The following is a 22,422-nucleotide window of genomic DNA, read 5'->3' on the forward strand; positions in this document are numbered from 1 at the left end:
TCACTGAAGATTATACATCCTAATTATGCTTTCCCAGACTTAAAAAGTCTGAGCAAAAGCAAGCAGAAGGTATATCCATCAGTGAGGAAGCACTGGGTACAGATGCATTACTCAGTTCTCCTCCTTTCAACACACAGTTATTGAGCATCACTCCTGCTTTCTCTTAGATCGCCCTTTTATAACCCTGGCCCTTGGTTTTACTTTTCACAAATTCAGTTCCTCATCTGTTATGTAGGAACTGCAACAGTATGCATTTCATGGATTTGTTGGGAGGACTAAAAAGATAAACAGAAAAAGTCCTGAAATCAGCATCAGACTCATTGGAAAAGCTCCCACCATTTCAGTGCCTCTGAGCTGTCTTCTGTGGGTAGAAAAAGAATGGCAGATGAAGCTCACACAAGTCTGAGGACATCAGAGCCCCTGAGAATGACACCTTACTGGACAAAAGTATCTACGTATTTCAGAGAGCTCTTGAAATAGTAGGTGCTCTGTCGCTCAATAGGGTCCAGATCTTTGCAGCTCCCTGGACTGTAGCCTGCCAGGCTCCTCTGTCCATGGAATTTTCCAGGCAAGAATACTGGGGTGGGCTGTCATTTCCTACTCCAGGGGATCTTCCCACCCCAGGGATTGAACTCGCATCTCCCATGTCTCCTGCACTGACAGGCAGGTTCTTGACCACTAGTGCCATCTGAGAAGCCCTTTAGAGATAGTAAATGAGTATTTAAATATAGTGTTTCTCAGTTTTAACAAGTGAGGTGAGTGGATTTTGACTCACATTTTAACACTTCCAGTGTATTAAGCATTATATGGACCACTTTTATATGTATTTTCTCTTTTATTTCTTGCAATGGTATTTTTATTTTCTCCCACACGTGACAAATTGAGCTGTATCTAATACAAGGGAATGGTGGTTGATTTAGTCACTAAGTCATGTCCTACTCTTATGACCCCATGGACTGTAGCCTGCCAGGCTCCTCTGTCCAAGGGATTCTCCAGCCAAGAATACTGGAGTGGGTTGCCATTTCCTTCTCCAAATACAGCTCACTGGGAATTCATACAGTGAGTTGAACATTTGGGTTAATATTTCTTTAGTGTGGTAACATCCTTTTTGACACTTTTATTAGAATTTTCAAGCCTTACATGTCAGGCTTTCTCACAAGACTGCAGCAGAGATATCTGTCAGCACAGAGGTCTCATTTGAAGGCATGACTGGGGAAGGAGCTGCTTCCATGCTTATATAGCTTTTGAAAGAACTCAGTTCTTTGTGGGTTGTTGGACTGAGAGCCTTGCTGTCGGCTCTCAGCTGGAGGCCATCCTTAGTTCTCTGCCACTTGAATCTCTCTGTAGGTCAGCTCACCATATGGCAGCTTCCTTCATCAAAGCCAGCGAGGAAGAGTCTGCTCACAAGGCAAAAATTAGTTTTATGTCATATGATCATGGAAGTAGCATGCTTTATTCTATAGGTTAGAAGCAAGTCCCAATCCCATCCATGCTTATGAAGAAAGAGTTTATGAAGGGCATGAATACTAGGAGCCACCAAGCTCCTCTTAGAATCTGTCCACCAGAGCTTCTTTCTCAGGAGAGCTCTCTCCACACAGTGACAGGGTAGACCAACAGCTCCTGTCTTATGTCGTCATAAAGCTAGTGATTATAGAGAAAAATAGAGCCACTTACCTCCTTGTCATCCATATATGTACCTGTTCCTTACCAGTTAGGATTCTTGATGGAAAACAGAAATTAACTCTGGCATATTTGACCATGGAAAGACGTACTGGAAGGATGACAAGCAACTCCTAGAATTGTTGAGAAGAATGAAATATTGGGCTGGGGGAAGACCTGTGAGAACTGGATGGACCCTTGTGCCATTGCCACCACCTCACTGCACTCTCAGCACTGTCTTCTCAAGATTAGGTGTGAGATGTGTCTCACTGGCCATGTATCGGTCCCATGTCTGTGCTCCAGCTGCCAGCAGGGGAGGTGAGGGGACATCTGCCCTGCTTGGGTCTCCATCAAAGGTGGGACTGTGTATCTTCAACCGTGACAGTGCTCCCCAGATGAGCCCCTGTGGATCTCATGGCTTCACTGGGATTACGTTGTCCACCCAGATGTTCAGCCTAGTATGTTGTCTTACATAAACACATTCTACTCTAATGGGCGGTTTTCAGAACTGTTGCAGCTGGTGGTTCTTTGCCCTTGTTCAACATCAACTGTGCCTCACAGGCATGCCAATAAAGTGGCTACAGGAGCCGCATGTGATGTCCATGGCATGTCTGGGTCTCTAAGTCATGGTGAAGGTTGGGCATTTGTCGAATTTTGATTCAGACCAAATTTAACCACAAATGGAATTTACCTTTTCTGAAATTATAGGTTAGCTTTATGATCCAGTTTTGTTTCCCAATCTTTCTGTTGGATTTAGAGGCTCAGGGATTACCCTAGCTCTTTACTGTCTTCAATTTTGACCATGTTTATATGACTCTCTTGAATACGTGGGTGCATTAGCTAAATTATCATGTTTTCCTAAGAACAAAAAACTTGTAAATCTTTTGAAGTAAGTTCACATGTTTCCTTGCACGTATTTTCAAAGCTATACCTACTCTCTTGCTGCCTTTCGGAATATATTAAGACCAACTTACCAAGAAGGAAAACAGATGTCACTTCTCTGGGGGTACATTGTAGGGTAAAGAGTCTTGCCAACACTCAAAATGTTTTTCTTGTTAGCCTGCCATGCCAGCTGAAATCTCATCATTAGAATTTGAATTTTGTCTTAAGATCAGTGGGCCTCAACCCCAACACATAAAATCACCTGGGGAATTAAAAACAACATAATCAACAAGTAACCCAACAAACAGCAATGTCAGGATACCACTCGAGAACAATTCTGCAGAATTTCTGTGAGTGGTGTCCAAGGAGCCATGACTTTGAAAATCTCTTTAAGAGACTCAGTTGAGAGCTAGGATTAAGAGCCAGTGGATTATACTACTGCCTGGTAAGAGAAGCCTACCATTGGTGTTCTGGTATGTATAAGTGCAGTGTAGAAGTCACTGCCACAGTTCACAGCCAAGACTGTTCCTTGCTGTCCTTCTCTTCTTGTGTACCCCGTAATGAACTCTCATTAATTGGGGTCATCTAAGCCAGTCTCTTCCTACAGCTTCAAAGAGCCCAACTACCATAGGGCCATGAGATTTCTATGACACTCCTGAAAATACCTCTAAAAGGCTGATTTGCTTCATAACAGTAGCATATGTTAAAATCAGGCTATAAACAATCCCACTTCTCTTTCATTTCACATTTACTTTCTGGAGGTGATATGCACATAACCATTCATGTGGTATCCAGAAATATTTTCGTCTGTAGTAATAGCAGATGGCAGAGCATTTTTCCTGTGCCAAGTTGCATTTACTCTGCCACAGCACAGTGTGGAAGTGATCATGGCCTCTTTCAAATAGTCTGACTTCCCGTGTGCGTTTCAGTTGTGGTGGGAAGTTTTCTTGCGTATCACTTCAATATGTTGTAGATTTACTTGGAATCCTTGGAATGTGTGCCTGGTGTAGTCACATGAAAAGTACTTTGAAAAATATTTTTGAAGCTTAATGATTAAAAGTCATCAATTCACAACAAACATTCCGTAAGCATCTGCTGTGTACTAAGCTAGTGGTTTTCCATTAGGATAGGTGGTGTGGTCTCCAGGAAGGATGTTGGAAATTTACAGGGTTATTTTCAGGTATCATAATGATTAGTGGGGGAGCTACTGGCACTTGGTTTGTGAAGACCACAGGTACCAGCTGCCCTGCAGCCTGCAGGACTGTCCCCTTCAACAAGAATGTCCTGCATACACCACACCCCCATTCTGTTGAAAGGACTTTTATGTAGGTGAAAAACCTGTTTATGATTATCTGAGCCTGAAACCTAATTGTGCTTTTCATGTAAACACAAAGATTTTCCTCTTTGGCATGGATTTAATAGGCAGTGACTTTTTCCAGGAAAATTGTAAATTGAATTGTAAATGTAACTTAAGAGAAGATTGTACTTTGCATTATTCAGAGTCAAAAGTCTCCCATAAAGTCATGTCACCAATGAAACCCTGCCTGCGGTGTTTGAGTCACAGAAAGCCCATCTGTCCCCACCTGCGTTTGTGAATCTCTCCTTCATGCAGATTCCATACATAGGGGCAAAGAAAGGACCGCTTTGTGTGTCTTCTGGTGGTGGTGTGCCTGAACATTTTTTTTTAAATCTCATTTATTATTTTTGGCTGTGCTGGGTATGCATTGCTTTGTGAGGGCTTTCTCTAGTTGCGGCGAGTAGGGGCTTCCCTTGTTGGGGAGCATGGGCTCTGGGGCACGGCTTCAGTAGTCGCAGTGTGGACTCAGCAGTTACGGTGCATGGACTCAGCTGCTGCACGGCTTGTGGAATCTTCCCAGGCCAGGAACTGAACCCATGTCTCCTGCATTGGCAGGTGGCCACTAACACTGGACCACCAGGAAAGTCCCTGAACATTTGTAATTCATAGTATTTTATTGTGTGATTTAAAATTTTCTAGTGTTTACAGCTGGGGCATTGAATTGAGATTCAGTGTATGTGTTGTGTCTGTGTTTTTAAAAATGTGTGTGTAGATACGTTATTTATAAATTCCATTACAAGAAAACAGAGTGAGCGTTAAAGAATATTCGGGCTTGGGGGTCATTAGGTGTGATAGGGTTCGTAGCCAGTAGGTTAAGCAGCAGGGCAACAGCAGACACACCTGCAGACAAGGAAAGTCTTAAATGCTGGAGGAACTCAGACGATACTCCAAGAGCCAAGAAGCTGCTCCTGCCTTGTCCTGAGGCAGCGGTCAAGGGTGATCAGGAAGGCTGTTTCACTCGGGCTCAGCTAGGCAGAGGGCACAGTGCATATTAAGCTGTGCGGAGTGGAATCATGGCCTTTGCAAATGGCTCAAGCCTGGGATGGGACAGGGCTTGAGGGCAGTGCAGAACAGATGGAGAGATTTGAGGCAAATGGAACCTACTCAACAGTGATATGGAAGATATGGGAGAGGGAACCTAGGAGGTATCCAGCTACATGAAGTGTCTGGTGAGGAAAAGAACACCAGCCTCACTTAGGGAATTACACCGACTCTGTAACATCTGTACTCCAGTTAAGTGTACTGGGTTATTCATTTATTGTGTGTGTAATTTCACTTACCTGTTGCTTTCATTTAATTTGACACAACTTCTCATTATGTTTTGAAGGAGATTTGAATAATAGCACAGCCTCTAAAGAACCTTATTAATGCTACAAAGCTAGTGATCTTGATTTCCATCTGGAGGTCAACTTGGAAACACTAGCATGTGCCAAATGGAGGAAAGCTTTCTTAACGATTTACCTCAACAGCAAAAATATTTAGATTTATCCACCACATCAATGAGAGAAATGTTGTCTTTTAAACGAGAACCTTGTCCAGTTACTGTTTTCTTTATATATTTAAAAAAAATAACGACATTCTTCCCAAAGTAGCTCAGTGGTAAAGAATCTGTTTGTCGGTGTAGGAGACATAGGAAAAGACAGTTTTGATCTCTGGGTCAGGAAGATGCCCTGGAGGAGGAAATGGCAAGCCAGTCCAGTAATTTTGCCTGGGAAATTCCGTGGACAGAGAAGCTGGCTGCAGTCCATGGGGTCGCGAAGAGTCGGACATGACTAAGCTCCCAGTAACATAGTAAAAACACTCTTTTAGGAAAGTTGGAACAAAGAAGCGGGGATATTCTTTTCCCCCATATTATTGGTTGCTATTTCTATGTATTTCCTATTTTTAGATATGTATATGTGTATTTGTGTGTGTATAATGCATCAGAACCAGGGCTTCCCTGGTGGCTCAGACAGTAAAGATTCTGCCTGCAGTGCAGGAGACCTGCACTGAGTTCGATTCCTGGGTCGAGGAGATCCCTGGAGAAGGGAATGGCTGCCCCCTCCAGTATTCTTGCCTGGAGAATCCCATGGACAGAGGAGCCTCATATGTTATATACTTAAAGCTATAATATCATGGCCCTATGTATACACATATTCAAGGAGTCAAGTAAAGTTAAATATATGAATTTTGAATCATTCTTCCTCTCAACTTCCAACTTGGTATCCAGTTATCTAGTGAACGCTCCCCTCGGTATTTCTGTTTAATTGTCTTGTAGGCATCTCAGAGTAAACACATCAAAACGGAGCTCTTAGATTCTCCCCTCTCACTCCCCCTTTTCTCTGGTTTTCCCCATCTTAGTAGGTACGTCCCTCATCTGTCTCATTACACAAGCCAGAAGCCTAGCTTTCTCCCTTTTCCTCACCCCCTGCACTGAATGTATCAACAAATCCTTTATCTTGGCCACCAAATAGACCTCAAGCCATTCTTTTCTCTCCACGCTTACTGCTCCCACCCTCTTCCAAGCTGCTACCTCTCACCTGAGCTACATTAGCCTCCTTCCTGGTCTGCTGACACTTGAGAGTCTGCTCAGCAGACAGAATAGATCACTCTTAAGAATTCTCCTTTTTAAACTTCTCTGGTGGCCTCCCAATGTACTTATGAAATAACCCAAATTCTTCCACATGGCACATAAGGCCTATAGGACTTAACCTTTACCTGTTTTTCTAAATTCATCTCATGCTGAAATTCATGGTTTCCATCATCTCACTATATTCGGCCACCTCATAACCATCTCAGTGTTTTTAAAACAACAAGTTCTTCCTTCCCTCAAAGTTCTTCCATATGTACTTTTCCCTGCCAGAGGCTCCCATCCTCGCTTCATGGCCTGCCAGCTTCAAATCCTGTGTATGTCACTTTAAATGCCACTTAAGGAGCCATCCCAGACCACCCTAGGGAAAGTGGAGTCACTTCCCTACACTTAACACAATTTACAGTTAGTATGTGTGTGTGTGTGTGTGTGTGTTTCCCCCACCAATTATAAGCTCTGTGAGGCAGTGACTATTTGTCTTGTTTATGTAGTAGTCAGTCAATAAGTATTTGGTGAATGAATGAATGCTACTTCCTTGAACCAGCTCGTGGGATTCTCTTGCTGCCAGGCTGAGAGACGTGGACTTGAGAGCCAAGGAATTGCTTGGTATCATCTATTATATTGGAAGCTCTTGTGTAAGAGAGGCTCCTCCAACCTTTGTCATGCTTATTTTTGTCTAGGTCTTGTTTGTCTGGGACTGAAGTAAATGTCAGCGGTTAGCTCCCAGCTCTATATTTGAGGTTGGTGCCATGTTTATCAAACCAACATGGAGAGTAGAGATTGCATTACCTTTAAGGAGATATAATACTGGAAGGAGACTAGTTTTTCCTTCTGAGGCACAGCAAGCTAGAGGGCATGAGGAAGGTATGGTGAGAGACACACAGATCAGGCATCTCCCAAAGTGCCATTGCTAAAGAAACAGGCTGGCTGTGGTTGAACAAAGCATCACAGATAGAAAACAGATGGTTTAAGAACAGGGTATCTTGGGAAGAAGCCATCTGATCAAGATTTTCCATAGTGATGTTCATTAAAGCTGAAGAATTCTTGCTACATCTTGTTTCTGTCATGGCAGTCAGGGGCCTTTTATTAAGATCCCCAGACCTTCTGATCCACTCAGTCCCTACCTGGTAGTAACTGCTTTTACAGGAGGAAATTCTGGAACATCCGGTACCAGAGGCCACTTCTAGCTGACTGTCTTTAACCCTACCTTACCATCTTACCTTGTCCAACACCAGGTCTCCATCAAGTTGCGTCCTTAATGAGGTCTTTTGCTGTTCATCCACAGTGAGATCACATCTTAGAGTAATTCACTGCCTGCTTTCTGAACTGTGCCTGAGAGGATCACCTCTGCAACTGTGGACAGAGTTTGCCATTGAACAGAGGTCCTGTAGAGCTTGTCCTGGCTTCTGATCATAACTTTAGTTTTGATTCTTCAACAGCACGTGTGACATTTGTATAACCGCTTAGCTCAGCCTGTTAAAGGAGTGGGGATGGCCCGATGCTGGCATAGTAGGAAAGAACACTGTCTGTTAGTATTAATAATATTGTCTGCATATCGTCTGTGGAACTAAAATCCACAATAGTATCTTTTCTTCAGCTTTATTGAGAGGTAATTGACCTTTGATCCACAATAGTATCTTAGTTTTGCTCCCAAATTATCTTTCCACTATCACTCTTCCTTACATGTAGCAACATTGATTTGATATTTGCTTTTCATATTTTTTTTAGTTTTTTTCTATAAACACGTATTGAACCCCCACTCTGTGTTCAATACAGAAGTGCTGCATCGCTGGAGGTCCACAGGATGAAAAGCAATGAAGATTTTTCAAAACTATAGAACGACATGAGACCTCGGGTTGAAAAAGCAACAGCAAATCTCAAGGAGGGAATTAAACCAGTTTACAACTGGAATGGTCCATAATGGCAGTAAACCTAACATAAAGAGGAAATCTTAAAGGCTGAGAGAAGAGCCAGATCACCTATAGAAAAATGACTGTCCGATGGCCAGAGCATTTCTTAGCAGCAGTAGTAGATTCAGAAATAGGACCTTCTTGAACAAACAAAGACGGGCAGAATTTTTTACTCTCAGACTTGAACTGAAAGAATTGCTAAAAGTTGGATTTTAGAGAGAAAGAAATTGATCCCAGATGTAGGTTCCACCATGAGACAGCAATGGGCCAACAAAGAAGTTGGACATGTTCATAAACTTAAGTGATCTAAGGAAATGGCTGCCTCTGTGTTAGGATTTGAATACAAACAAAATGTTTTTCCAATTGAGTATGGAACTGCTTAGACTTACTGCCGGTATTGGAAATTCTTCTGTTTGTGATGAATTGTTTTCAGACAAGGATTTTTAATCAGAGGTCCATGGATAGGATTCAAGGCATCTGTGAACTTCTTAAAATGATAAGTGACGTACCTTGTGAATGTGGAGTCTTTCTGCAGACAGGATCCATGGCGTTTATCAGACATTTAAAGGGATTTAGAACCTGGACAAGCTAAAGGACTACTGGATTATTGTATTGTCCCCCAGTTAAGAAGAAATTATATCAGCACTTAACTCTCTGACAGTGAGATCGGAGCATCTGGATTTGAATATCGGATCTGTCAGTTACTTTGCAGAACCACTGAGACCCTGGACAGGTGATTTGCCTTCTGTCTGTAGTTCACACAGCGCACAACCTGTGTGGCCACACACAGCAGTGGTATATCTGGCTCTTGTGACCACATCTCACCATCACAGTCAATGTTTGACTGTAGCTGTTAGGATTTTCTAAAGAGTCCCTCTTGAGCTATGAGAAGAAACAAAACTTTTAAGTGATCAATTTTTGGCTATAATAATAGACTTAGTGCTGTTGTTTTGTTCAGTGAACACATGGTTTGTGTAATATGTTGTCCAAGTGTGCAGGAGTGAGCAAGGGGAGGAAGTGTGTGTTCAATCATTGTCTCTCCCAGTGAAACTTGATACTAAAGCAGCTATTCATTGGTGACCGGTGTTACTTGTGCTTTTAGAGTGTAGTTGTACTGTAGGTCAGATGTGTGCATTTGCGTGTTAATTTTAATTCTACTTCTCTGCTCCTTCAGGAGTTGTTTACTAAGAACTAGAGTTAGGCCACTTACCAATGCTGCTGATGCTGTACCAGCTGTGGTCGTGGATGCAGAGTTGAGGACAGCGGTTCTGTCTGTGAGGAATTGCCATAGATTAGGATGGAGGAGGCAAGGTCTCCACCAAATCCTCACACCAGCCTGCGGCCTTCTCAGGCTGTTCCTAAAAGCAAAGCTTCCCCAGCCTGCCACCTGGGGTGTCAGCCAGCAGGTATAAGTAAGAGCAGAGGAGAGTGTACCTTCTAGGAGGGCTGCTATGGAGCTCGGGGAGCCTCAGATGTCAAAAATGTTGAAACATCTGTTTAGCATGTGTCATTATGATCCTAGTAACACAGTCTGTTTCTAAAGCTGTGACATTTGACATTCCCAGCCACTAATTAGAGAGCCCAGGTGTGTCTTCTTCCCTCAAAGCCCCATTCCTCCTTTATCCCTGCCTCCTTCCCAGCACTCCCAGGGGCCAGGATAAAGGTCCTAATCCTAGAACTGGGCTGCCCCATCCTACCGGGGAGAAGGTAGCTCGCAGCTCCACTTCCATTTCCTGTCTACACATCTGTTTCCTCTCTCATGACATGGGTATCTCTTAGTAGGCGAAGGGCAGTGGTTTATCAAACAGTTACCTACAGCATGGAGCAGGTTAACTCACCTCTTGAGACAAGCATATGATTCCTCTGTCATGGATGGCATCCTTACCTTTTCTGTGTATAATGTTGAGACTTTCTCAGGGGTTGGTTGTTTATGTTAGCTATGCTGCGTGCAGCAGGTGGGATCTTAGTTTCCTGACCAGGAATCAAGCCTTCACCCACTGCATTGGAAACGTGGGGTCTTAACCACTGGACCACCAGGGAAGTCCTGAGAGGTTCTCAGTTTTGATTGAATAAGATCATAAGCTCTTCTTGTTTTTTATTTTAAAAGAAAAACACTTCTATATAGCTTAAATGAAATGATAAGGACAGTAAGAGTATTGAGATGAGACTTTAGTGGAAAATGCTGAATATAGGCAGATAATGAGATCAAATTGCCAACATCTGCTGGATCATGGAAAAAGCAAGAGAGTTCCAGAAAAATATCTATTTCTGCTTTATTGACTATGCCAAAGCCTTTGACTGTGTGGATCACAATAAACTGTGGAAAATTCTGAAAGAGATGGGAATACAAGACCACCTAACCTGCCTCTTGAGAAATCTGTATGCAGATCAGGAAGCAACAGTTAGAACTGGACATGGAACAACAGACTGGTTCCAAATAGGAAAAGGAGTTCGTCAAGGCTGTATATTGTCACCCTGCTTATTTAACTTATATGCAGAGTACATCATGAGAAACGCTGGGCTGGAAGAAACACAAGCTGGAATCAAGATTGCCGGGAGAAATATCAATAACCTCAGATATGTAGATGACACCACCCTTATGGCAGAAAGTGAAGAGGAACTAAAAAGCCTCTTGATGAAAGTGAAAATGGAGAGTGAAAAAGTTGGCTTAAAGCTCAACATTCAGAAAACTAAGATCATGGCATCCAGTCCCATCACTTCATGGGAAATAGATGGGGAAACAGTGGAAACAGTGTCAGACTTTATTTTTTGGGGCCCCAAAATCACTGCAGATGGTGACTGCAGCCATGAAATTTAAAGACGCTTACTCCTTGGAAGGAAAGTTATGACCAACCTAGATAGCATATTCAAAAGCAGAGACATTACTTTGCCAACAAAGGTCCATCTAGTCAAGGCTATGGTTTTTCCAGTGGTCATGTATGAATGTGAGAGTTGGACTGTGAAGAAAGCTGAGCACCGAAGAATTGATGCTTTTGAACTGTGGTGTTGGAGAAGACTCTTGAGAGTCCCTTGGACTGCAAGGAGATCCAACCTGTCCATCCTGAAGGAGATCAGCCCTGGGATTTCTTTGGAAGGAATGATGCTAAAGCTGAAACTCCAGTACTATGGCCACCTGATGCGAAGAGTTGACTCATTGGAAAAGACTCTGATGCTGGGAGGGATTGGGGGCAGGAGGAGAAGGGGACAACAGAGGATGAGATGGCTGGATGGCATCACTGACTCGATGGACATGAGTCTGAGTGAACTCCAGGGAGTTGGTGATGGACAGGGAGGCCTGGCGTGCTGCGATTCATGGGGTCGCAAAGAGTCGGACACGACTGAGTGACTGAACTGAACTGAATGAGACATAGTCTCTGGTCTGCTAGCCTCCCTTCCTTAGTTATTTGTAATGTGATTATAACTTAGACTTCTACAAACCCATTTAGAGAGACAAAAAATTCATTTAACTGTGGTGTTGTTTGGTCGCTCAGTTGTGTCCGACTCTCTGTGACCCCATGGACTGTAGCCCGCCAGTCTCCTCTGTCCATGGATTATCCAGGCAACAGTTCTGGAGTGGACTGCCATTTCTTCCTCCAGGGGATCTTGCCGACTCAGGGACAGAACCCAGGTCTCCTGCATTGGCAAGGCAGATTCTTTACTGCCGAGCCACCAGGGAAGCTGAATACAAAATATACGTCTTTTTTTTTTTTTTTTTTTTACTATATTAACTATTATGCTCTAATTTATAAATGAGGTTTAAAGCTGATTGTTTAATAGGTTGGGATTTAAAATTGAAATTTTCTCCCATGTCATGTTATAGCTGTATAACTTACCATAAAGATTTGCTTACCTGTGGTGGATTCATTTTGATATTTGGCAAAACTAATACAATTATGTAAAGTTTAAAAATAAAATAAAATTTAAAAAAAAAGAAAAGTTTCAAAGATATTGATGTATTTTATTCTTTTCGGTTAAATTGAAGTTACTGTTTTTAAAATTTTGATTCTGGCCTCTTCTTTGCTCAAACCACCACTTTCTTTGCCATTCCTCTAACTAGTTGGAGAGTTTATTTGCCTAAAAATAGAATAAAATAAGTATAGTTTGGGTTTTTTTTTTTTTTTGGAAAAGCTAAAGGAAAGCACAGTTAATATTGTTCTTCCCTGAAAATGGGAAACTGACTGTCTGATCCCATGTTTTTATTATCAGGTCGAACATGCTGTTAGTTAGAGATATTTGATGAAAATAACAGCTATCCTTAAGGAATGATTATGTGTATGTGTGTATGTGTGTGCACACATGCACGCCCACACATGGTGTGACTTTCAGTGTGTATAGACGCATGCAGAGCCTTGTTTGGGCAGTAGTGTGATTGAGTTGGCTATTGGGCAGGACCGTCCTGACTACACAAGGCTTCCTTTCATCTTTTTCTCTGAAGTGCTCCCTTGTCTGTCTCTTTCCTGCAAGCCAGCAACTCTCCCTGGCCCTGAGACCGTGGCAGTTACTTGCGGCTGCCTCACTTGTGGCGTTAAGGGCCTCTTGGCCCTGTCCTTTGCTGCCATGGTCACAAGGTATATTGGATTTGATTCTACATCTCGTGAGGGTGATGGCATCAGTGGCATGGCTCAGTCCCTGCCATGGCACAGCCAGTGCTCTGAGGCTGAAGGTACAGCGACTTTAAATTGCCTCCTGCTCTTCTTGCTGAAACCGTCCTGGGACACTGGGATCATGCATTCCACGCATACTTGGGTGTCTGTCCTGTGCCCAGCACCATCCCAGGTGTGCGAGATACCCCTGTGTAAACCACAAAAGTCCCCGTGCTCTTGGAGTTCACATCAGCTCCTTGGTAACTTTCAAAGGAAGAGGAACCCTTCACCTGAGATGTGAAGAGTTTTTATGACGGGGTACTCTTCAGTTAGCCCTGGGGTCACCAGTGAGCTCTTGAGGGGTATGGCAGTGGGCTGTGGGGGTGGGTTTAGTAGGAGATGAGGATGGAGAGAAGAGATGGGCAGGGCCGTGAGTGGGAAGACCTTGAGCACAGGCTAAAGTGTCTGTAAGCGGAGGAGTCAGTGAGCCCTACAGGATGGCCGTGACATACATGACCTCACCTCTGTTTGGGGAAAATAACTGATGGAGGGCATGGGCTGCACAGAGAGTGGGAGCTGGGGGCGGCAGAAAGCCAGGCTGGATGATCTTCGATTTAGTCTTTTTACTCATTCAGCATATACTTAGCTGGGGCTTGCCTTGTATTTATATTTAGAAGCAACTGCTAATCTTAGATGCTGTTTTAAGAAGAGTGGAACCTATTTAAAGCTCTGTCTCATCTTTCAAGCTTGTAGTTTACATTTTTGGGTTTTTGGGGGGCTGAGGGACTGAAAGATCCACATTTATGTGAGGGGTGCTGAAGGGGGTGGACATCTCAATCTCTTCTGCAAAGTTTCTCTTGCTCTTTGCCTCCCTAGTCAGGGTGGGAATACCGTAGCTCTCCGCTCTGCAGTGAACACAGGTAACACTTGTCCCTCACAGTGGCTGACTAATTCAAGATTTAATTCAGAGGAAATGGATTTCATTGATACTTCCTAATAAGAGCTACAGACATAAAACTGGAAGAAGTATAATGGGTTGTCTTGACAAAAACGCTTCTGCTGCCCTGAAGGAGCCAGCTTACTTCTCTTGGTCAAGGAGGAGATTGCCTTTTAAACCTGTTATGTTTGTTATTCATTGTACTTTTTTTTTTATTGTAAGGTAGGAAGTGATGTCCTTGGGACTGAGTTAAATGCTGCTCCGCATGAAAGATGTGATGCAGAACTAGAGCCTGCAAACTGTGACTAACTGACACGCCCCTGGCTTTTGAGAAGACAGTGTGTAGTCTGCAGCAGGGCAAACACTCACGGAGGTCCTCCTTCTCTCCTAGGACTTCCTTTGCCGGGCATCTGGCTGGAATTCTTGTTGGACTGATGTACACTCATGGGCCTCTGAAGAAGATCATGGAATCGTGCACAGGTATGGAGAACAGGGCTTGGCTTCTCCATTGGCTCAATGGTGAAGAATCCACCTGCCACAATGCAGGAGACACGAAAGACACTAGTTCGTTCCCTGAGTTGGCAAGATCCCCTGGAGTAGGAAATGGCAACCCACTCCAGTATTTCTGCCTGGAAAATTCCATGGACAGAGGAGCCTAGTGGGCTGCAGCCCATGGGGTGGCAAAGTCAGACACGACTGAGGAACTGAGCACACAAGCACAGAACACCTTTGGCTTGACTAGTTGGAAGTTCATCTTCATTTTAATGGGAATAAAAGCAACCCCAAGTTTCCCTGTGATTCAACTTAGGAAGTCCCTAATAGGCTCTTTTTAAACTAAGAGGTGAACCAGCTGGCACTGGTCCTCTCATGGTCCAAAAAGGAGACTGAAAACCCCAGTTTTAAACCTGATGCTTTCTTAGGGGACAAATGAAGTACACACTTACACCCACAGCGTTATTGCCACTCACCGAAAACCACTATTTCCTTGAAATTCATAGAACTAAAGCTGGTTTAAAATATGCTTTCTTCTGTAATATTCCATGAATTCAAAGTGCAAGGCAAAGTTAAAAAAAGAAAGACAAATCTATACTGAAGTACAAGGTCAGTATTTTAAACAATTCAGAATGACCACTAGGTCCTTGGCAGGCGAGACATATATTCATGGATGGCCAAACCAAGTCTGTTTTTCCTGAAGCGTGGCTCCTGCTTTTTAATTTAAAAAATTATTTCCCTTCTAATTGCTGCTCAATGAAAATACTTTATTTTACTTAGGAAACCTATAACTTTTTTGGCTCTCTTAATTGGAAATGCTATACTAGTCATGACTTATAAGGAAACTGTTTTGCAAACACTTGTTCTATAGACCATATGAGTTCTAATATTTCATCTTTTACTCATGGGGAATCTTCTGAGACTATTTTACCTTCTCTTAAACCATAAATAATTTGTTTTCACTATTTGTGCTGATAACTGGTATTCTTGCAAACCATATAATATTCATGATATTAGAAAGCTTTCTAAACGTTGTGCCCTTGCCTTTATTAGCTGGTTGTATTCACTTTTGGGCGATTTTTACAGACTGTGTTTGCATCCACGCAAGTTTTTATTTTCCTACGTTTGCATCTTACTGTGTTTCTGGTGTGTGTACCTGGAGGAGGCAGCAGGAGCTTCCTGTATTGAAAGTGTAGAGTTTTATTATATTTTTGATACAACGTAATTAATGGAAATCCAGATATGAGTTTTGTTGCACAAATGTCCTCAGTGCTGATACAGGAAAAGAAATGATTCTTAGGAATCTAATATTTTGTTTCCTTTGTGTGTGTGTGTGTGTGTCTGAGGATTAAGTGGTTAAGTAAAGCTTTCTTATAGACATATTATGAAATTTAGGCAAATGTTTTGTTTTTAAAGAGGACTTCCCCCATAATTGTAACATTTTAACTTTTAGTTTCCTCCCTGAAGCCTTGGCTGTTTTCTAAGGAGACTTATTTTTATATCATTCTATTTTGAGCATAATAAGTAGAAAATTGAATACTAGAAGTTGAAACATTTCAGTGCTATTCACAAATAGCCTGCAATCTCTGCCTTTTTTCCGGTAAAGCTGGAGAAAGATCTAGAGTGATTTGAGAACTGAGGTGACATAGGAGCCCTGTGGAAATACATGAAAGCTGCTGTCTGGTAACTCCAGGGAAAGAAGCATCACACTGAAGGTGTCCCCTGTTACTCTTCCCTCTCCTTTCCTTCACCAGTGCTGAATTTTCTGTCCTGTTGCCCTTTTAGGGGTAAGAAACAGGAAAGTCCCTTAGGAAGGCTAAGAACACGGCTCACGAACACCCTTGTTATGGGGCATGTTCTCTCTATAGCCAGAGCATCTCTACTTGTACAGAGATCTCAAAGACCAAGCTTGGTCCCTTAGAAGGCAGAGACCATCTTATGTCGTCAGGAACGTTAAGGAACTTCAGAGAGTATAAGTTAGAGTTTCATTGTCCCCACCACATTGTGTTCCCTGTAGGACTAACCCCAAACAAAGGAGAATATATTTTAATTGTTCAGAACTTATTTATAATGACTTTGAGCTTTGTTACAAAGAAGCTAATAATTGTTGGAAAGGCTGGTAGTTACAGCTTTAGGGCTATTCTGTTCTATCAGACAACATGTCTATTTTTATTCCAGTATCATCCTGTTTTGTTGACTATAGCTTTATAGTATACAATGGGCTTCCCAGGTGGCTCAGTGGTAAAGAATCTGCCTGCCAGTGCAGGAGACAAAGAAGACACAGGTTCGATCCCTGGGTCAGGAAGATCCCCTAGAGAAGGAAATGGCAGCCCACTTTACTAATCTTGCGTGGAGAATCCCATGGACAGAGGAGTCTGGCGGGCTACAGCCCAAGGGGTTGCAAAGAGCCAGGCACGGCTGCATGACTGGGCACACACACGTGCACATACTGTTTTGTTCACTGTAGCTTTATGCATCGATCGCAGTCAGGGATTGTTAAGACAGCTATTATCCAAAAGACAAGAGATAACAGAGTTAGGTGAGGATGTTAGTGAGAATGTGTATTGGTACAGCCACTATGGAAAATAGCATAGAGGGTCCTCAAAAAATAAAAAATAGAACTACCGTATGATCCAGGAATCCCACTTCTGTGTGTATTTCCAAAGGAAATGAAATCAGCGTCTCGAAGATATATCTGTACTCCCATGTTCCTCGTAGCATTTGTTCACTATAGCCAATATAGGGAAACATCCCAAATGTGTGATGAATGGGTGAAGAAAATGTAGTATGTGTGTATATATAATGGAGTATTATCAGTCATGAAAAGAGCACTAATCCTGTTTTTGATAAAGTGGGTGAACCAGGAGGACATTGTGCTAAGTGAAATAAGCCAGACAATTAAGTATGTTGTCACTTAAAATGTGTGAAATCTAAAAACGCTGAACTCACAGAACCAGAGAGTAGAACAGTGGTTTCCAGGGGGTGGCAGGTGGGGTAAATGCAGAGATGTTGGTCAAAGGGTACAAGCTTTCAGTTATAAGATGAGTAAGTTCTGGGGATGTAATGTTCAGCATTGTGACTATAGTTAATAGCACTTTATTAATACTTGAAATAGTACTTGAAATTTACTAAGAGAATAGATCTTACATTTTCTCATATGTATACACACACAATGGTAAGTATATAAAGTGATAGATGTGTTAATTAACATAATTGTGGTTATCATTTCATAATATATATGTATATTAAATCATCCCATTGTACACCTTTTAAAAAAGTCACGAGCAACCCAAACATGTACAATTTTAATTTGTTAATCATACCTCAGTAAAACTGGCAGTAGGGGTCAGGGCAGAGCCTATGGCTACAATTAAAATGGGTTTTTTCCCTTCATATTTAGGCATTTTCCCATCCAACATTGATTATCCAGGACAGCAGTACTACTTTAATAGTTCAGGTAAGTAACTTTATTTCATTTAATACAGTTAAACTTGTTTTTAAAAATTATACTGTTTGTTACTACAGAGCTCCCGTAAGGTAATATGGGTAAACCCATATTATTGCTATTGGAGAGAGTACACCAGACATTAGGTCCTTGTGCCTCTGATGTCCCTGGAAGCTAGATGGGGGCGCTGTCCAGGGAGCATATTTGGGTGCATTGTTAGGGAAGGAGGGAACTCCAGCAAGAAAATGTTAAACGATTGGTTTGAGGTTTCTCAGACGTGTTAAGATTTATATGAGAAACAGGCCCCTTGATACTCAGCCTAAGAGACCATTCACTGGCTAAGTGTTAGAAGTTACTTTCATATATACAGTTCTCCACGGTCCACTCCACCTACATATGCAGGAAGAGTCACACTTACTGTAAGAAGCTAAGATAGGCATTCCTTTAACAGTTAAAGAGGAGAAGGTATTTTTTTCTAGAGGTCTTTGTAAATAGGTAGAAAGGACTTCCTATTGAAGCATTTGACCTTTTTTAAGCTAAAGCCCTTACATTCCAGCCTGGCAAGGCTGCACTGTAATATCCTGGATCCGTACCAGCAGATAAGCATCAAAGAACCTAAGCACCAGAGGCAGTGGGTGGCTTTACAGTCCTGCCTGTCGAGAACCATTGTAACTTAAATCGAGGGTCAGCAACCTTTCCTGTAAAGGGCCAGGTAGCTACTGTTTGAGAGTCTAAAGGCTTTGTTGACCATATGTAGTTTTTGTCTCAACAAGGCAACCTGTCGTCATAGTGTGATGATGACCGTACACTGTTCCGTCACTCAGTCGTGTCCTGTTCTTTATGACCCCGTGGCCTCTAGCATACCAGTCTCCTCTGTCATGGAATCTTCCAGGAAAGAATACTGGAGTAGGTTGCCATTGCCTCCTCCAGGGGATCTTCCCAACCCAGGGATCGAACCTGAGTCTTTGCATCTCTTGCTTTGGCAAGTGGGTTCTTTACCACTAGTGCCACCTGGGAAGCCAATCATATACTGTTCATAAGCAAAGGTCCTAAGTTGTGTTCCAGTAAAACTGTATTTATAAAAACAGGCAGTGGGTTGTATTTGTACTCCTACTTGTAGCTTTTTGACCCCTGGCTTAAATAATACAAGTACAAAGAATTATGTAACTAGATATATATTGGTGCTTTTGCTTTGTTTTCCCATACAGTACTCTGACCCTCAGTCTGGTTTACCCAGTAGCACTCTGTGAGTGGTCGTGTTGTGCACGTTTGTTAGACTGACCACTGTGGGAGAGAAAGAAAGAGCTATAGTCTTTGTCTCAGAGTTTATAACCAGGACTTGATTGTAGATGCCATACATTTATAAAGGCAAAACAATAGAAGCGAATAGGACTAATCTGGGTATAGAAAACAGAATGGTGAACCATGGAATCGAGTAGTACAGAATAACATGATGATAGTTTAATGTTCAACAGAATCTCCAGTTGACCCCAGGAAGATTTCCGGAGGTTTTTCTGTCCACATAGTTTTCTCTTTTGCTGTATTCCGCCCTGAAAATTCCAACTCTACTCAGGGAGCCTGCTGCATCTGCCTGTGTCCCTCCCTGCTCCCTGAACCACAGTCTAGAGAGTGCCTTCAGGCTCATTTCCTTTATTTCCCTTCTCTCAAGATTCAGAATCTTGAACTGCCAATTATACAATGCCCGAAAACACCCATCTCATGTGTTTTCTCCCATCTTCTACTTGATTTGATAGATCTAGTCCAGTCCCAGTTGCTCCTTCCCGGCAGAGGTGGGAGTCCACTCCCGAGGTATTGATGAGCGCACTCAGTGCTCAGCCTGGAAGGGAGGGAGCAGGGTTGCAGTTACTGGCGGTCATCCAGAAGAGGTGGAGTGCTGGGTCTTGATGAGTTAAGTAAGCGTCCTTACTTGATGAAGTTAAGGAAAACAATGAAAGGAAAGGGCTTTTCAGTTCTTTATGAAAAAGCCTGCCTGGAATTATCCAGAATGTAGTGGAGTGCCACTGAATGATTTACTCAGTAGAATGATACTGTTAAGAGTTACAATCAAGATATGTTTTTGATGTAGTTGTAAAGGCTTGGATCATGATGGTCAAACTTGGCTGTTTATGTGAACCACCTGAGAAGCTTTTACAGTGTGTCCATGGCTTGAATTCAACCCAGACCAGTTAAGTTATAATTGGGATAGAGACAGGGACTTGGGCCTTTTTTTAAAAAATAAAAAAAAAGCTTCTCAAGTGATTCTAATGGATTCAGGAAGAAAAATCATAGGGTGAGATGATTGGGATTACCTAGGCTTATGGACTACAGTGAAGAATACTGTTGTTCCCCAGCGGCTTCACTCTGAGGCTTTCACTTCTGATGCTCTGGAGGCTTAAAATCCTAGAACTGTGGTCTTGGTGCAGGAAAGGAACAGTTGTTACACAGTGCGGGCTCACTTGTTTCTATCTGAACTCACCTGAAGAGAGGAGGTGTGATGGTTAGTTGTCAACAGAGCTGATACAGTCTTATGGAAGAACACTGGGTCCTTTTGGTTGTTGGTTATGGAGGCCAGCTCACACTGACTTAAGTTTGAATAGAAGTTTCTCAGCTCATGTGACTCAGAAGAGATGAATCATACAGGAAGACTGTTTTGGCTCTGTCTCCCATTGTGATTTCTCTCTTCCTATTGACCTTATTCTCTCCAGTATTTATGGCTCCTAATACCTCAGAGTACTCAAGGAAAAGGGGCTTCTCTCCTGGTTCATTTTTTAAATCTCCAAGAGAAACGGGAATGATCCTCTGGATGAAGAGAATAATAACATATTTGTGCACAGACGTGGCTTGAACTATCATAAATGACTTCATCCCAACATCTTCTGTGACAATTGGGAATTGAGGTTTAAAAATGTTAAGTATTTTGGCTAAAGTCATATGGGTACTTAGTTACACAATTAGGACTAAACATGCAAGTCACTGATTCCTAGCCCCTGCTGTTTCTGTTGTACAGGGATATGACATAGGCATTCTGCTGATTTAATCTTACCAAAGAGGGCATGTTTCCTTACTGACTTTTCTTTCATCTTTTTTGAACTTACAAAGAAAAAAGGGAAACCTGCTAAAAGCCTCTTCATATGAAAGAGGCATAAGCAGAGCAGACACACAGACCAGAGAATGAAAGGCAACAATAAAAGCCTCTCTTGCCTTCCTTTCCTATCCCCTGTAAGATTATCATATTTATATTTCTTCCGCTGAAGTGATTGGATTTCTTCAAAGGCAGCACTACATAAGGCCAGGTGGCCATGCTAATGGTCACCTAGGGAACTTTTATGAGAGCATATGTATCTCTTACAGGCAATGATTTATTCTGAATATGGCTGTCCTTAGCTGGAAAAGAATTTATAGGTCACAGAACCTCATGAATGTTTAAAAAGCGGTTACCAATCTTTCTGATCTTGGTGGTGTTTCTTGATCTCTTTTGCCGTGAAATCCTGGTATGTGTATAAGGAACAGATGGAGTAGTTTATAGAATAATGATAACCAGAATTTCTTTTATTACAGAGCCAAAGTATATAACTACAAAAGAATATTAGACTAGCATTCATCGCAGGATATAATTTAAACTTATTTATCTTAAGTGTTTGATTGTTAGGTTTTTCCAGCCATGTTTATTATGAAGATTTTAAAATATCTGATTGGACCAGTAGAACAGCTGTAGAAAATTTTTGGTCCTAGGAGACCTCTTCTCATTGTAATAGATATTGATGGGATCTTCAGTCCTGTTGATAACTCGTGACTGACGATGCAGAACGTTTAACCACACTAGTCTTTTTGACTTAAAGCATTAAAACTTTCCCTTTCTCTCTCCCCATGTTTTGTCTGGCAAGTACCAAATTAGATTTTATAATATTCAGATGTTTAGAGTTGTAGGCTTTATTTTGTGAAGGCACTGTTCAGTTGTACTTTGAATAAGAAATAACATGAAGAAAGATGTTCTCCTCTATCAAGAAAACATTGCCTCAAATCGTAGCAAATGTATCTGTCAATTGAAACTGCACAGATGTATGTTGTGTTTCTGGTATCTGTGTAGATAGGTATTCAGAGCTTTGGAGCTATTTTGGATTTTGAATTAGCTGAATATTTTTGAGGGTAGATAGGTAGAAATGCTGCTTAGACCTTCTGCAACAAAATGACTTTCCACAGGGATTTGAAAGTGGTAATGAGCCATATGGGAAAGTGCCCAGTGTGCTTTTCGTGTTGCAATAAAATAATTGGCACTCTTAGGGAATTGGGCAGTCTCTCTATTCAGGATTGCTGAAGCATCCTGTGGTATTCAGTGACTTGTCCATAAATATTCTATTATGTTCTGGAATGGTTGCCCCTGTCTTTGTTCTTTGTGAAGTAGATGTATTTATTATGTATTGATCATTTGTCCTTATGTGAAAGGTTTGGGGGGTTATTTTTTTGGTTGGTGGTTTTTTGTTTTGTTTTGTTTTTTGGCTTTTCAGTGAAAAGCACAGAAAGCAAGGTTTGTAGCAGTGCCATAGTCTCCTTTATCTTAGGATATGAAACTTGCTGGTATGTGTTGCCC

General features: G+C 42.0%; 1 protein-coding gene across 20 annotated transcripts in view; it reads left to right on the plus strand.

Annotated features, from left to right (window-relative positions):
• The window catches only part of RHBDD1 (rhomboid domain containing 1), a 208,775-nt gene that overhangs the window by 51,683 nt on the left and 134,670 nt on the right, over positions 1–22,422 (plus strand). For all 20 annotated transcript variants that reach the window (XM_055573614.1, XM_055573634.1, XM_055573618.1 and 17 more), the window contains 2 exons: positions 14,289–14,377; positions 17,790–17,846. In XM_055573614.1, the coding sequence (XP_055429589.1) occupies positions 14,289–14,377; positions 17,790–17,846 (146 nt within the window). The remainder of the gene's footprint in view (positions 1–14,288; positions 14,378–17,789; positions 17,847–22,422) is intronic.

The sequence above is a fragment of the Bubalus kerabau genome, chromosome 3 (assembly GCF_029407905.1).
Source record: "Bubalus kerabau isolate K-KA32 ecotype Philippines breed swamp buffalo chromosome 3, PCC_UOA_SB_1v2, whole genome shotgun sequence".
Lineage (NCBI taxonomy): Eukaryota > Metazoa > Chordata > Mammalia > Artiodactyla > Bovidae > Bubalus > Bubalus kerabau.